Genomic DNA, 15,789 nt, shown 5'->3' with positions numbered 1-15,789 from the left:
GAGATTTCATATGTGCAAAATCTTCAAAAGTTTACACACGATGTTCTTGAACTTTTCGCCCTTCATGCTTTGAGAGAAAATGATAACTAATAAAAATATAAGATTCTACATTACACCTTATGGATTTTTTAAATCTTTTATGTACATATTTTCAAAGACTTTTTAGAATTGCTAAATGTTTAGTAAGGTCATGGAATTCTTAAATGACTTTACAATTCCAAAATCTTTTAAACATTTAGTGAGATCATCATGGTTATTGAATTTTTAGAGTTCCCAAAACCTCCAAATATTTAGTGAAGTCATGATGATGTGAAATTCCAATGTCTTGTCTCATGTATATAGCTAAGATAAAAACATATAGCATGTGGCCCTTTTGTGATCTCGTCCTCTGATAAATTAGTCTCCACTAATTTAATGATTGTAACCATGCCTATCAACAAATTAAATCTTACCCAAAGGATTAGAGATTTATTTGTGAGATCTCTTTCGCAATTTCTCATATATTAATTCCCTCATTAAATAATATTCTATATAAGCTAATAGGATTAAACCACCAATGACACTGTCAATCCTCAACTTACATATGTATCTCTTTATAATAAATGAACAATTAAAATGATTTAAAAATTTTTAATTTAGAAATATATATAATATAAATGTATCATATAGATAAAATATAAAATAATTTTCAAATTGAGCGGCTGAATTTTTTGTCTAATATATAAGAAACACAATCTAGAATATTCTTTCATACTATAGGAATGATGGATCCTATATTCGATGACTATAAGTCCTCATCCACTCATTATATAGTTCAAAATGTCTGTATATAGTCTCTTATTAGGCATCACTAGTTGACAATATCAAAACTACACAAATTATATATTAGGCTTAATAACATCATCAGATCATACAAACTTTATGTATATTATGATTAGCATAACTCTTTATCAGTGATAGTGTTAGGTTTAAAAGTATATTAGTGGTTCAATTCAATATTTATCTTCTACAAATACCTACAATATTACTAAGAATCTCCACTCTAAGATGCGTTACTTTATCATAAATAGTAGTAAAACATGCAGCAACCAACAATAAACATATTATACTCACTAGGCTCATAGGTTGTAAATATATTTAATATTACAAAGAAAATAGAATATTATGTCTCCTTGCCAACGATTCCAATCATCAATATGAATTCTATATGATGTAACATAAGGACAAATTATATTATCTAGTATAACATCAAAGTAATAACCATGAAATATATATGCAATAAAAATAAAAATTTATTTTATTATCAAATAATAAAATTTATCAATTTTGTAGACATATAATCCTTTCAAAAAAAATTCATATATGGGGTTTATATGTACGCAAGAAAGGTACTCTTAAGAACAAAGTCTTGAGTGGTAGGGAGAATGATAAATTTTTTTTTTTTTTTTGTAAGGAGCAGCAGGGAGGATGACTAAGGGACTGAATTCCCCCTTCAATTTATGGGATGGCCCCATGAAGTCTTTTAAGGAATGAGCTTTAAAAAAAGAAAGGACATGGCCTAGTTACCACACAAAAAGGGAGGCCACACTCTTTCACTTACGTATGTCGATGCAAACTTTTATCGCTATCATCTTTGATATACATATCCTATATAATTTAATATATTAATAAAGAAACATCTTACTTTCTTTATTTTATCTCAAAAAGAAAATATATGGCGAAGATAGCAACAATACAAGCATCTTAGCAGTGACTTAGCCAACTCCAAAAATAATATACCTCTCCCACTAGTATAAAGCACCTCCACTTTTGCAATAGTCACTCCCAACTATAAAAGCATGCTTTTGAAGTGCACAAAAGAGATTGCTTTGCATTAAGAAAACAAGATAGATTTACTTGAGAATACTTCATCTAAGCATAAGAAACTTCTTTTTGCTAGGAAATATATGTATAAATATCTTTTAGAAGAATTTAATGCCAGGTTCATTAGTGGATTTGACTTGAACTTTTAATTCCTGTTGATCTAGTTTTAAAAGTTTTGATTTCTCATTACATTAAATTTAACCTTCAAGCCTTATTAGACCAAAATGTCTTTAATTGAATACGATTACTTCTTCTCCCCCATTGATTCTCCATCTCCTGACTTCCCCACTCTCCGATGAGAAGAAGGTCTGGTGGCTTAAAGTCAGTCCAATTCTACCCACACTATCGATGGTAGCTGTGTTATCTCATTCCTCCCTCTTGAGAAGGGCTGCCGTCAGATAGTCAGAGACTTGCAGGAAGCAGAAGAGGAAACTATTGTGGTGGTGGCAGCGCTGTCTCAATCCTCCTTCTTGATGAGGGCTGTCGTGGGATAGTCAGAGACTTATGGAGAGTAGAAGAAAAAATTGTTGCAGTAGTGGCAACAACACTATCTCAATCCTCCCTCTTGAGGAGGATTGTTGGGGGTAGTCAGAGACTTGCAGAGAGTAGAAGGGGAAACTATTGATAGAGAGGAGGGGGGACAGGCAATCAAAAAAAGAGGAGGTGAGGAAGAAGAGTTAGTTGTATTCGAGGGCAAGGGCAACATTGGCAGTGGGCGAAGTGGCAGAGGTGGTCGCGTGGTTGTGGAGCGGGGAGATGGTGTTGACAAGAAGATCTTCTTCATCCTCACATTGTCTCGATGGTCCATTTCTTCCATGCTTAAGTGGTGCCCTCTCCCTTTTATCAGTTTCTTTTCTTATTGGATTGTGTACCAGACAAAAATGATTATGTACCATAATACCAATGATGAAAAAAAGCACATATTTCATATAGTTATATTTATATTTCATATCCCTTATCGTGTGATTATTTTGACACATTGTTAGTTAATATAATCTATTAGAATTATGATATCAGTGACTAATGCATAATAAATTATATTAACATATATTTATAATATTATGATAATATTTCTAATATGTATTATTTGTATTTGATTTATGATGCAGAGTATCATGATGGCAAGTTTAAAAAGAGGCAAAACATTTTGTATAGGCCCGATGAATATGGTCAATGGAAGGTGCTTCGTACTTCGGCCACTATATTGAGATTAGTGATAGACTTATAGAGTCAATGTTCGAGGAGCAGAAGGCAAGGATGGCTAGTACTCCATTTGATCATTTGCTCTAGCTTTCATATACTAAACAAAGTAAGCCATTATTGGCTGCACTACTCTCCTTCTAGGATGATGAGAAGGAGGGCTTTCAATTTAGTAAGACCCTGATTCTTTTTGTGGGGATCGACATTACTCTTATCCTTAATATGAGGGCTATAGGTGATGAGGTTATGTTGCATAGGGAGGAGAGGGTTTAGTTCGACCTCATCATCCGATTTTTCGATGATGAGTACAACAAGATGACTAGAGATTTAGTAAAATATAAATTGATATTTCTTATTAAAAGGTCTAGATTGCACGACGTAGAGGACTTCACTAAATTATGATTCCTTTATTTTTTTATGACTATCCTCTTCTCAATTATACACTATAATATTTCTAAGATGTTATATCCATATTTTGATGATTTAGACTGCCTAGGATCATATAGTTGGGATCTTATAGTTTTTTTTTGCCTTCATTAGCATATTTCTAGTCTAACAAAGAGTGTGCACATAAGGAACATAATCAGAAGAGGCTCTGCTCGGATGGATATATGATGGCTCCGATGATAAGCTTATTTATATTTACTTGCAATTTAATTGTTTGAGAGTTAAATTGACTTAAAATGTAATGCTTGTATTGTTTTATTTATGTAAGTATAGGCTGTTGAGCATGCCAATAGTCTTCTTAGAAGCCACAATCACCATTCATCTATCTCTATCTCTTGCATTAGAGCAACGTTCTATTTCCTTATAAGGTCGAGATGATCATCGAAGTCATGAAGAGATTAAAAAGATTTGAGATATAAATTTTGTATCCAATATCATAAATATTTCAAGCTGATGTATAACTAATTTTTTTTTGTCCTTGTCAAGTGATCAAAAGGATAGAATATAGGGAGAAGGACTTACACCTCCTATCATAAGGAAGGCTACATGGGCTAGTTCCTATACATAGGCAAGTTCGTACATAATCTTAATTTTTTCTATTTTTTGTTCTTCATATATAGTTGCATAACTCTCGTATTAATTTTTATTTGGCACACACATATTATATACCAACACACAGTAAAATCCACCATGCACATACATATAATGTCATTGCATACAATTAGTATTTTGCTATATATTTTTATTCTTTGCAGTAAGTAGTTATCTTTATGTGGCACATATTTATTTCTATTTGGTACATGGATGTTATGTGCCGGCATGCTATTTGGCACACTATATTTATATGGCATACTTAAACATTCACTATGTAGGAATATATATAGCTTTTTGTTGCACATTGCTTATTGCATATAATTTTTATGATGTTTTGTGATGCCTCATATTTAGTCATCTAGCTTTTTGCATATGTAACATTCTATTGATGTTTTAGAAATATGCATTAAAGAGGTTGAGATGTCCTTGATTTCTCATAGTTTCTACTTAGAGGACTCTCAATTCATCGAGGATGTTGTAGCGAAGGATGCGTGGATAGTTGCTTTTGACAAAAGACTTTCATACATTGAGAAGATACTTCAAGATAGAGGTTTAATGCCAGCCAATCATATTGTAGGCATGGATGTAGCTACTGATGAGGTGAGTATCATGTAGTTGTAATATTGAAATTTAGATATGATATGACTTAAATAATCTTCATTATTAGATGAGGGTAAAGTATTTTATTGTAGGTGAAGAGCCCCATCCAATTGAAGTAGATCCTAATTTCCATCATAGTATAGAAGTTGTGGAGGTAGTCATTATTAATTCATAGTCAAAGATAATTTTCATATTGTAATATGAATACTTATTTTGTGCCAATATGTTTATTCTTATTAGGTCAATTAGGTGGCAGATGTTGAGTGCGAGAAGGAATGTATTACCGTGAAACATGTGTTCCCTTATGTAGATGAGTGAAAACAGGAGCTCATGAGAAAAAGCCTATCGAGAAGGAAAAGGTTATATCATACCTTACTAAAATCTATAAATATGCAATGAAAAAATAACAGGAGATGAACATGGGTGAAGAAAGTATGGCCTTAGCCACCATTGAGAGTGATTCAAAAGCTCACTTGTCTTTAATTTTGGAGCCTATCACTATGCACTTATAGAGATGCGACAGTCAATTAAGGACCAATAAGATTCATCCCCCTAAAGAGGTTTAGAGTATTAATTATTAAATCCTAATGATATTTTGTGACTTTGTATCGTATGCTTGTATAATACATATTAAACATTCAATTCATTAATTTACTCAAAATATTTCTTATACCTCATCACTTTTAGTATATTCAAGATTCTAATAGTACGTACCATAATTTTTTAACTATGTAAAATGATAAATTAAGTATATACCATGGCTACAGAGGTCTATACCATAACTTCTTAACTATGTATAATATAAATTTAACTTTATCTAATGATAAATTAACCGTGTAACATGCAAACCAATCCGATGAAAGCCTACAATCCAATATAAAGCACGAGCAGATATCATAAGAAAACTATGAAGCCCAAAAAAGAGTTTTGAATCAAACTGTACTGTGAGATATTAGAGCATGCCGATAGCAAGTGTGTAATATTAATAGAGTGCCAAATTCTATTATCTGTGTATTGAGTCATATTAAATGTTAGCATCAGAGACTATCTATGTATATGCTCATATTAAATACATACCATTTTATATTATTTGTGTAAAGAGACTATAACAATTAATCTAGATTACTCTGCTGATGTTGTTTGATTTGAATTCAGTAAGGAAAAATATAAAATTTAAAATAAGAAACAAAGCATATAAGTTCAATGAAAAGCACATGAATAATAAAAAAATATAGATATTTTTAGATTTTACAAGTTCACAATAAACTATACTTTCGCAATATAGCTGCAACTCTACTTTTCACAAAACAATTCAAATCCTAAATAGTTACTTAACAACCTCATTACAAGTCCTTCTATTATGTCATTCTTTCCCCCATTGTCCATATTTCATATTTCTTGATAAATTCACTTGTAAAGCTTTTCTCTTCTACCTAGGCTTGTCAAGACAAGTTTTTGTAATAAAAGATAAAATATATATCTCATCTGAGGTACTCTGACTCACCTCAATATCAGAAATTAGATTGATAGATTTTATATATGTTGCTCTATATATTTTAATCTAAAAATAATTATCAGTGAAATGATATAACGATCGAACAACCTTTTCAATGCATGCTTACATGGCATCCGAAAGATTCGCCATTCACCATGAAGGCAAGTACAATTCTGTAGATCAATCTTAGTAGAGTACTTTATATTCTTTATGTCATAAATCATGATGCTTGATATAAAAATGAATAACCTCCAACTCTTTTCTGCATTTCTCTACAATACTTTTTTAAGATCGGAGCAAAGATGGGTTTGGATGTTGCAACTTCGAGTCTATTTATCATACATTTATTGCATAATTTAGAGTCTTCTATAATCAACCATCTGAGGAATGAAAAGATGCCGAGCCTCCAGGATCCAACTATTAAAACATTCATATTAGATATCATGATACCCCAGTGTGGATCTGAAAAGGCTAAATTTGCCCAATGCTCCAACTTCACATGCATAAGAAAGTTACTTGTTCCTGAGGCTTTTGCTATAAATTTATTGATTAATTTTTGAAAAATATTCAGTCTTGAAGTATGTGCGATAGTATTTAATAAATCAACCAATTTTTTTCCTCAATTACATGATAGTACCGTGTATGTAAAACAATAAAAAGGTCACGTATAGACCACTTGCATGTTAACATATCTACGTATTTTAAAGATGCAACTTAAAAATTTAGAAAAGGATGCTATGCATCTGATTTTTGAAATTATCTTGGGCATGACAGATGTAGTAGAAATGATAGCTATTAGTAAAGTACTTCGATATTGTATAAGTTCTTGATATCTATCTATCACAATCATGAACTATCTATGATAGTCGACACGAGACTCTAACTTTTTTTAAAATCTGAAAAATCAATCCTAATTGTCATCATTCTCTATATCAATAATAATATATACTATGGAAAACATATTATCATTCGCATCTTTATTTATAGCACCAAGCAAAACTCCTCTATCCTTATGCTTAATAAATATTGCATCCATGATATCAAAGGTTTACAATCTTTTATGAAACCATTGATGGAGGCTTTAAATAAAATAAATAGATGTCTGAATCGATCTTCAAGAGTTTCATGTTTTGTTATGCTGTCGAGGTCGATTTGAAGAATGGTATTACAATATTATTGTATATCCACTCATAAAATACTGACCTCTGATTATAAAGCTCCTTGATAGTAGCCTCTGGCCCATGCCAAATTTGATGATATGGCAATTCCACACTATATTCACAATGAATATCTTTTACAATATCATTTAGCCTACATAAAAGCACATCTTGAATTTTTTCCTTCACAATATTTGAAATCCAATGCTTCGAAGCCTTAGGATGAGATTGAACTTGCAACCCTACTCTACATATATATTCATTATTTATTATTTTAATTACAAATCTATCTTGATTTTCAAGGTGAGAAGTATGAATGTACTATCTACATTCTTTATATGTACACTCAATGGTCACATGCTGACAATCATTCTTTACAAATATAAAATCTCTATGATTTATCATGTAGAAATTACGATATCAAAAAGATTTCGATATCCTTAAATTTTTGACCTACACTCTCTATGGAGCCCTTTCAACTATCCAGCATATTTCTTGGACTTGGTTCATCTTCAATAGTAGCTCTTATTTTCTCAACAACTCGAACGAAATTGCTTGAGCTGGTAAACAAGAAAAAATGAGATGAATAACTCTTCTGATAATTTTTACAATAATATGTATGTTCAGTATTCATGAGATGGGTCGCTATCCGTGTAATATAAAAACATTATTCTTTCAATACATTACGAACTAATTTTGTATTTATATATAGATTATAATTACTATATTCATGCTACAACTATATATAAATGTACAAACAGACTAATTTAAAAAATATATTAAAATAAACTGTAAATAAATTTTGTATTATCTCATATTGATTATCACATTAAGTGATTTTATCACAGACATAGAATGAGATACAACCATATCAATTATAGTAGTTTTTAATTTTAGATGTATTTGATAGATATTCTTAACATCCTTATATATCCATCATGAGCATAATGAGCATTTTCAAATTGTTAGGAATATAGAATTTTATATTAATCATTATAGGGGATAAATACTTTCATCTCTCAACTATTTCATTAAAAATATGATTGAAAGTTATGTCTTGTGAAATTGAAATATTATGGGTTTTGCTACCATAAAAATACATAGTCATAAAAATAAAATTTTCAATGTCCTTACGATCCATGACTGTTAGAAATCTAGATGAGATCTTTTAAAAAATTAGATTTTTTATAATTAAAGATTAGCAATAAAGATTTGTGGCAAGAAGCTCATCCACAACCACAAATGATATTTAGACCTTGGGCAAGTCAAAAAAATAGGAAGAAAGATTTTTAGCGTGAAGGAGAGACTTAGGATGAGCCATAAAAAAATTAATTCATACCTGAATCTTAGTATCATGATAATCAAACCTGAATCAAATGGGATTTGGGAAGACCAAGAAGAGCACCTAAATGGAGGAACTTCATGGATTTGGAAAGATCAAGAAGAACACCTAAACGAGAAAACTTTGATGTCTGTAATTTTCAATCTTAAGGAGAGAGATTATGCGATGCAATGGGACGTCCAAAAAATTTGGAAACGACAAAACAGGAAACATTTCCAAGAGGAGTCTTGATCAAAGGGTAATTAGTTAGTTACTTTTTAACGTAAAATCATGCTAAAAGGATGTTCTATTATGGTATGTAACACGATAAGGAGGGACGGAAGTTTAAATTTCAGTCAATGGAGATTCTTTGTTAGAGTGATATTAAAGGGGGGACCGAAAATGAAATTCCCAAATCTTTTAAAACAAAGGATGGAAACTATGTAATAATACATTTCAAAGAGCAAATACAAATAAATACTTCAGAAAAATTTCGTGGACTCCTATGTGAGACAAATCCAAGGGGCTGCATATATTTATCCTCACAGTAGTACCGCACAGAGTGCCTTTTATCTTCTTTTTGAGAAGCATAAAGGGCCTGGTTAACCAACCACCCAATCTTCCATTCAGCAGAAACCAACAATACAAAGGAATATTACAAATGTATATGCTCTTTTTATAGATACGCTTCTAAGGAGAGAGAGAGAGACAAAACAAGAAGAATTCATCTTTTATAACCGCATTGTGGGTATCCATCTCTAAATTTTGTCCTCTCGACACTCACACCTAGTAACTAGCGCACCTCACACATACCTAGCCAATAAACTATCAACCAAACCTTTCTAATATATATGTATGATGTCACAATCAATTAATTAAACTAGCAAATCACCCTTGCTAACTTCCAACCATATGAGCCATCAACTGATTAGTATCACTGAGTGCAATCTGTCGTGTGTTCAACATCCTGTACTTCTCTTCAACCTAACAATTAGAATGGCTTCGGAACTCTTCAACCTTTCATGCCTCCAAACATTCATGATTTGGTCATTAACACCGCAACAAAAATATCATGTTTGAGAAAAATTGAGCTAAATACAAAAATCTAGCATTCATTAAAAAATGTGAAAAATTCATCATTAAAAATTAAACAATAAAGATATAAAATTTTTAGTATGTTCCATTGTTTACTCACAAAAGCAGCTAGCTTTAGGCTGATAGCGTTACAGTATTATCCAACCATCAAATTTTTTTTTTTTTAATCCACAATTAATGCTTGAAAAGGTCACGAGTAGCTAAGAGTGGTTCTAAAATTTATGAAGAATTTTAGAGAAGATAATCATTCAGCCAACAAAAAAGACATGAATAATTCAAAAACTTTCAATATCTAGACTGTTTAATTTGCAAGCATAGACCGGGCAAGCGAAGGTTAAGTTCTGCTTAAAATCACCTGGAATCTGTAAACAACCACAACCAAGTCCCAGAATTTTGCCTTTGAGCTCACTGGATTCTGTCCATTCTCAAAAAGCAATGACGACCTTGCAATTTTTCTTTCCAACTCGGCAGCTACAACAAGTTTAGGTAGAAAAGGGATTAACGCTATCAGCATAAAGCCAAAAAAACTGCATAGCAACTTGTTTCTTGCAGTAATCTTTTCACCAGAACAACAAATTCCCTTGTTTTCTCAACAACCAAATCCAGTTAATACCGTTAAAAAAAAAAACAGCCTGGCCTCGTTCTTCTCAATGCAAGCGGAGATATAGAGCTGGAATCATGGGTTGTACAAAGAATATCCACATGAGGAACATTCCAAACTCCCCCATCACCTCCTCTGTCTTCTATTGAAGACTAGCTACAATACCCCTCCGTCTTCCAGCATCCATTCCAGGGACAACCAACAAGTAGCAACCCCCTAATTAAGCTGTCCATAACCGTTGTGACGAAAATATTACCCCATGCTCTCAACATCCTATCACCACCACTTCCTCCTCCTCCTCCTCCTACTCCTCCCAACCTTCAATCATGCCGTCATCGGCGATGTACCTGATAATGATACAAGGTACTTCGTCGGAGAGCAGGATGCACTTCTAGCCTTCCGGCAGGCCTTCCGCCGCCTCCGGGACGAACCCAGCTGGAAGGGACTACACTGCTTGTTGCACAACTACTCCACATGGCATGGCATCACTTGCCTCAACTATCATGTCACAGCCATCGATCTCCCAGACTTCGGCCTCTCCGGCCAGCTCGACGACCCCCTAGTGCTCGCCAACCTCACCGAACTCACCGTCTTATCTCTCCGAAACAACTCGATCCAGGGTGCCATGTTGGACTTCTACTTCAACCTGGAGCTCACAAGCATCGACTTCTCAATGAACATGCTCAGCGGGCCGATCTCCGATTCTTTGCTATATCTTGATAGCTTGGAGTCTTTGCGGCTTGATCACAACATGTTAAATGGGGCAATCCCGCCACTGAATCAATCAAGCTTGAAGGCATTGAACCTCTCATATAATTACTATCTAACTGGGGAGATTCCTCGGACCGCCACCCTCCAATCGTTCGACGAATCTTCTTATCTCGGTAATCCAGGCTTGTGCGGCAATCCTGGTCCTATATCATGCCAAAACCGCCCAAAGGAGAAAACAAGTTCGTTCTCAAATGGTCTACTTTTAGCCGCTTCGGTAATTTTATCTGTCACCATGCTAATCTTTTTGGCAAGGAGCATCCGCGATTATTGTATGGAGCCAAAAGAGAGCGAGGTAGTGAAGGAGAAGAGTTTCCAGCTAGATTTCTCTGGGGTGAATGTGAATAGAGATAACTTGACGAGTGAGGAGAGAAGAGAAGTAGTGAAAGAAGTGAGGAAGAAGATAACCTTTGTGAGGGCTGGTGGTGGTTTTGATCTCGACAACCTTCTGAAAGCCTCGGCTGATGGGTTGGGGAAGGGGAGCTTCGGGAGTTGCTACAAGGTTGTGCTCGATGATGCACGGTCGATCGTGGTGAAGAGGCTGAGGGAACTGAGCCCATTAAGCAGCGAAGAATTCTCGATACGCATGAGAGCTCTTGCAGCCATGGACCATCCAAACGTATTGCCGTTGCTGGGCTACTACTACGGCCAGGATGAAAAGCTTTTATTCTTTAACTTCGCGCAAAACGGCAACCTGTTCAATCGAATCCATGGTACGATTCACTAATCGTTTCTTGCTAGATCATCGAGGCAATTGCACTAATTTACTCATTATTAATCACTAAATGATCATGATCTCCATGAGTAGGAGAACGAAAGGGACCAAACAGAATTCCATTCAAATGGAGCTCAAGGTTATCGGTGGCGCATGGCGTGGCTCGAGCAATGAAGCACTTGCACCTGAACACCAAAGAATCGACTGCGATACCTCATGGGAATCTAAAATCGACAAACGTTCTTCTCGATGAGAACGATGTGGTCTTGGTTTGTGATTATGGGCTCGTCTCCCTCGTCCCTCCATCACTGGCTGTTCGAAGGATGGTGTCATATAAATCACCTGATTATCAGCACCAACACAAAATTTCTAAGAAGACTGATATATGGAGCTATGGATGCCTCCTTCTCGAGCTCCTAACAGGCAAGATTTCCGCCCACTCTGCACCAGAGGGGATCCAGGGTGTGGAGCTGTGCAATTGGGTCCACCGAGCAGTTCGAGAGGAGTGGACTGCTGAGGTCTTTGATGCTGAGATCACAGAAGACAAGAGTGCATGGAAGGGGATGGTCAGGTTGATGGAGATTGGGCTATGGTGCATCGAGATCTCGCCTGACAAACGGCCGGAGATGGGGGAGGTGGTCAGAGAGTTGGAGGGGATACTAGCAAGCAATTGCGATAGCGAAGAGGACTCGACAGACAGGTCATCTGTCAGTGAGGCCACTCCCACCGTTGGACGTGGTGGAGCCGTTGGAGATGAATGGTAGCATGAGCTTCTCATATATATATATATATATATATATATATATATATATATATATATATATATATATATATACACACACACACACACACACACACATATATATATATATACATACATACATACATACATACATACATACACATATATATATATATATATATATATATATATATATATATATATATATATATATATAGACATACATACATACATATATGCATACATGCATACTACCGGGCTATCTTCACTGCTGCTGGTTATTCTCGTAGCTGAAATCCATCCAAGCTGGTTATATATTTTCAGAAACTTGTTGTCTTTCATTTTCAATAGTTTTGCTCATTGGTGTGAAGTTTTTAATTACTTGAGATAAAAGAATGTAATGCTTCTGTTTATAAGAGCAGAAATATATTTGTTGCTCGATCGCTGTCTGTTAGTATTGACTTCTTAAGAACAGTTGTACGTGTCTTTTATATATACAATTGATTATGAGCTAGCCATTTCTTGAACCAAGATGTAGTAACTCTAAAGTTTCAGGTTCTAACTTCTGCGTTTGGAGCCATGGTAAGAAACGTGAGTGAGAATATAATTGGCTCAAAGATAAACCTTCCTGGAAAAGAAAATTGTGTTCCCCATAGCTCAAGGATGTACTTCACTCATGTGAACCATCAGCAGACATCTGCCATGGATCTAAAATCTGCCAACCTCTCTGAATACAATGTCCCATAGACCAGCAACACACCAATATGCGGCAATTTGATGAAAAAGGTTTTAGAGTGATAATTAGAGGACATGTTGCAAATCCACGCAATTAGAGATGAATTGCTGCAGCATAGCACATATCCAAGGCAGCGAATGTCACATTAGATATTTGTTGGTCCATGGGAAATAGGAAATCCAACAACTGTATTGCAATTACCGCAGGGAAGGAAATTGGATCCAAAAGTCATTAAGGACATGAGAGCGGTTAATTAACTTTGGGGCAAAAGAAGTTTACATGATCTTGCAAGAGCTCAAACCACATGTATAAGACTAGGGGTCATGCCTTTGAGAATCATCAAAACCCCATTCCGGAATCTGATAGATGCCTCAAAAGAGGTCTTGTTGCTACAAGTATTTGGTTTAATGCTGATACAGCTGGAGTTGGATGGCATTTGGAAAGCGAGATGCCAGAAAGAATCTTTAAGAGAAGTCCATACTCACTAGATCAAGTTTTTCGATAGGAGACCCTCCGATATCTAAGGTTGAGAAAAATCGAGAAAAGAGAGTGCGAATGGAAGAGAGTGAGTCGCGACGTGCTATTCCTTTTTCTAATTAAGCTTATTTAAGAGTCCCTGGGTACCTCTTAATAGGAAATTGGAGCCATAGGCTGGCAGTCAGAATTTTTAGACCGTTAGGCTTGATTCTCTCAACCATTAGGCCATGTTTTGACAAGCCGTTAGGATAGAGAATATTTTCACTATCATGCGAATCAAAGTTGTTAGGCGATTGCAAATTTTGCCCATATGAATAAATGAACTGGCGGCCTAAGGTGGGCATAGGGTCGAGGTCCCGAACTGGTGCTTATGCCTGAGGTGATTCCACCAAATCAGCTTGAATGTGTCTCAAAGAGAGGGATGGTTCTAATTAGCAGATTACCTCCACAACAAATCTTAAGACAGTAAAATTGAGATGAATTTGATCTTCTACGTTATGACTTTTATACCATATAATTCTATACTACCATAAAAATCTACCATATTATCCATGTCAAAGACACGTAGCTCTTACTTATCCCAAGAATATGTCACGTTATTTTTAAATGCGATACACTATGCATCGCGGAGATGAAAAAGAACCGCCACTCTCCAAAATGGATGATGTAGCAATTATCCACAATGGTACCATATTTTATGGTGCAAAAGTTGCATCGCAAATGATTCTGTTTAAATTGAGACCGGCAATTTTGAATGTGGCTCGTCCATGCAATCCTCCATTACTTGCGAGGATTTTTATGTTTTCCACATATAAACTATGGGCCAATTAAGCCAGAATGTTAGTTGAGTTTGGATCATGGACCTGCCAGATAGATTGAATCATTGAGATCGAACAATCATTTATTTTGATCAGTTTTTGTTAATCTGATAGAAGGATCACCAATTTGGGAATGTGCACTTTCTTGTCTCTCCAACAGAGCAGGAATTAAGTTTAGATGGATATGTTGAGTTTAACGGGACTTTTATTGTAGATGGTGGTGGTTGTAACAACATAGAGATGAGCAAATATACGCACGGACCAACAAGAATGGGGAGATGATAAGCAACTAGAGGGCTCATGAGAGAAATATGCTGTTATTTCTTCATATAAATGTTCTATATAGTTGCCCATATATTCATACAAACTGTGGTCATTATATAGGGATACAAAATATGGATTGCAACATAACTAAAGATACATGAGGAAATTTCTTTTAGTTTTTCATGCAGTAACTATAAAATATAATAGTTCATGCACCAAAAAAAAACTACAGAATAGAATAGTTCAACGATCACTATACAAATTGGGTAGGTGAGATTACTTGCAGATCCCTATGAGAAGTTTAAATCAATTCTAAGTTAAGCAATTTCAAATGTTTAATGTTGTAATAGAATTTGAAAATAGTTTGACACATTGATGGACGCCACAAGTATTATGGATAGTTGAGAACTTCAAATGGCATATATGCATGTGATCCTCCAATGCATTTAGCATCTTTTTATTATTTTTATAATCTAAAAATTATACGTTTATTTGGGAAAGGTACAAAAGTTCTCTGTCTTTAAGCAAATTATGAGCCAAGATATATTTTTTTCTCAATAAAATAGTTAAAACAATGAGAGGAATGGAGATTGAAATTTTCAGTTCACAAATATGGCAATCTGGAAATCAAGTTTAATATCGGAATAGGGCCATTTTGAAACTCTCTGTCGAATTTGGCAAGATTTGCTAGCGAGAGAAGTGTTGGGGAGGAAAGTGATAAAAGCTGAAGAGTGAGTGAGTGAGAGAGAGAGAGAGAGGGTGAAGATGGCGCTCGCAGGATTCAATCCCCATGGAACATAAAAAGAAGATCCTGGGAGTCCCTTTTGATCTTGCGACCTCATGTCCATCTTCTCTTGCTCCCTTACTCCATGTCCTTCCCTATGCTTCTCTTCTAG

The 15,789-nt window shown here is 34.9% G+C and overlaps 1 protein-coding gene across 1 annotated transcript; it reads left to right on the top strand.

Annotated features, from left to right (window-relative positions):
• The first annotated feature begins 10,454 nt into the window (after nt 1–10,454).
• On the top strand, nt 10,455–12,620 carry LOC105056877 (leucine-rich repeat receptor-like protein kinase PXC1). The gene is made up of 2 exons (XM_010939220.4): nt 10,455–11,854; nt 11,950–12,620. Exons 1-2 carry the CDS (start codon nt 10,633–10,635, stop codon nt 12,618–12,620), a joined length of 1,893 nt encoding a protein of 630 aa, XP_010937522.2. The 5' UTR covers nt 10,455–10,632.
• The last annotated feature ends 3,169 nt before the right edge of the window (nt 12,621–15,789 follow it).

The sequence above is a fragment of the Elaeis guineensis genome, chromosome 13 (genome assembly GCF_000442705.2).
Source record: "Elaeis guineensis isolate ETL-2024a chromosome 13, EG11, whole genome shotgun sequence".
Classification (NCBI taxonomy): domain Eukaryota; kingdom Viridiplantae; phylum Streptophyta; class Magnoliopsida; order Arecales; family Arecaceae; genus Elaeis; species Elaeis guineensis.
This window is presented reverse-complemented; position numbering and strand designations above follow the sequence as displayed.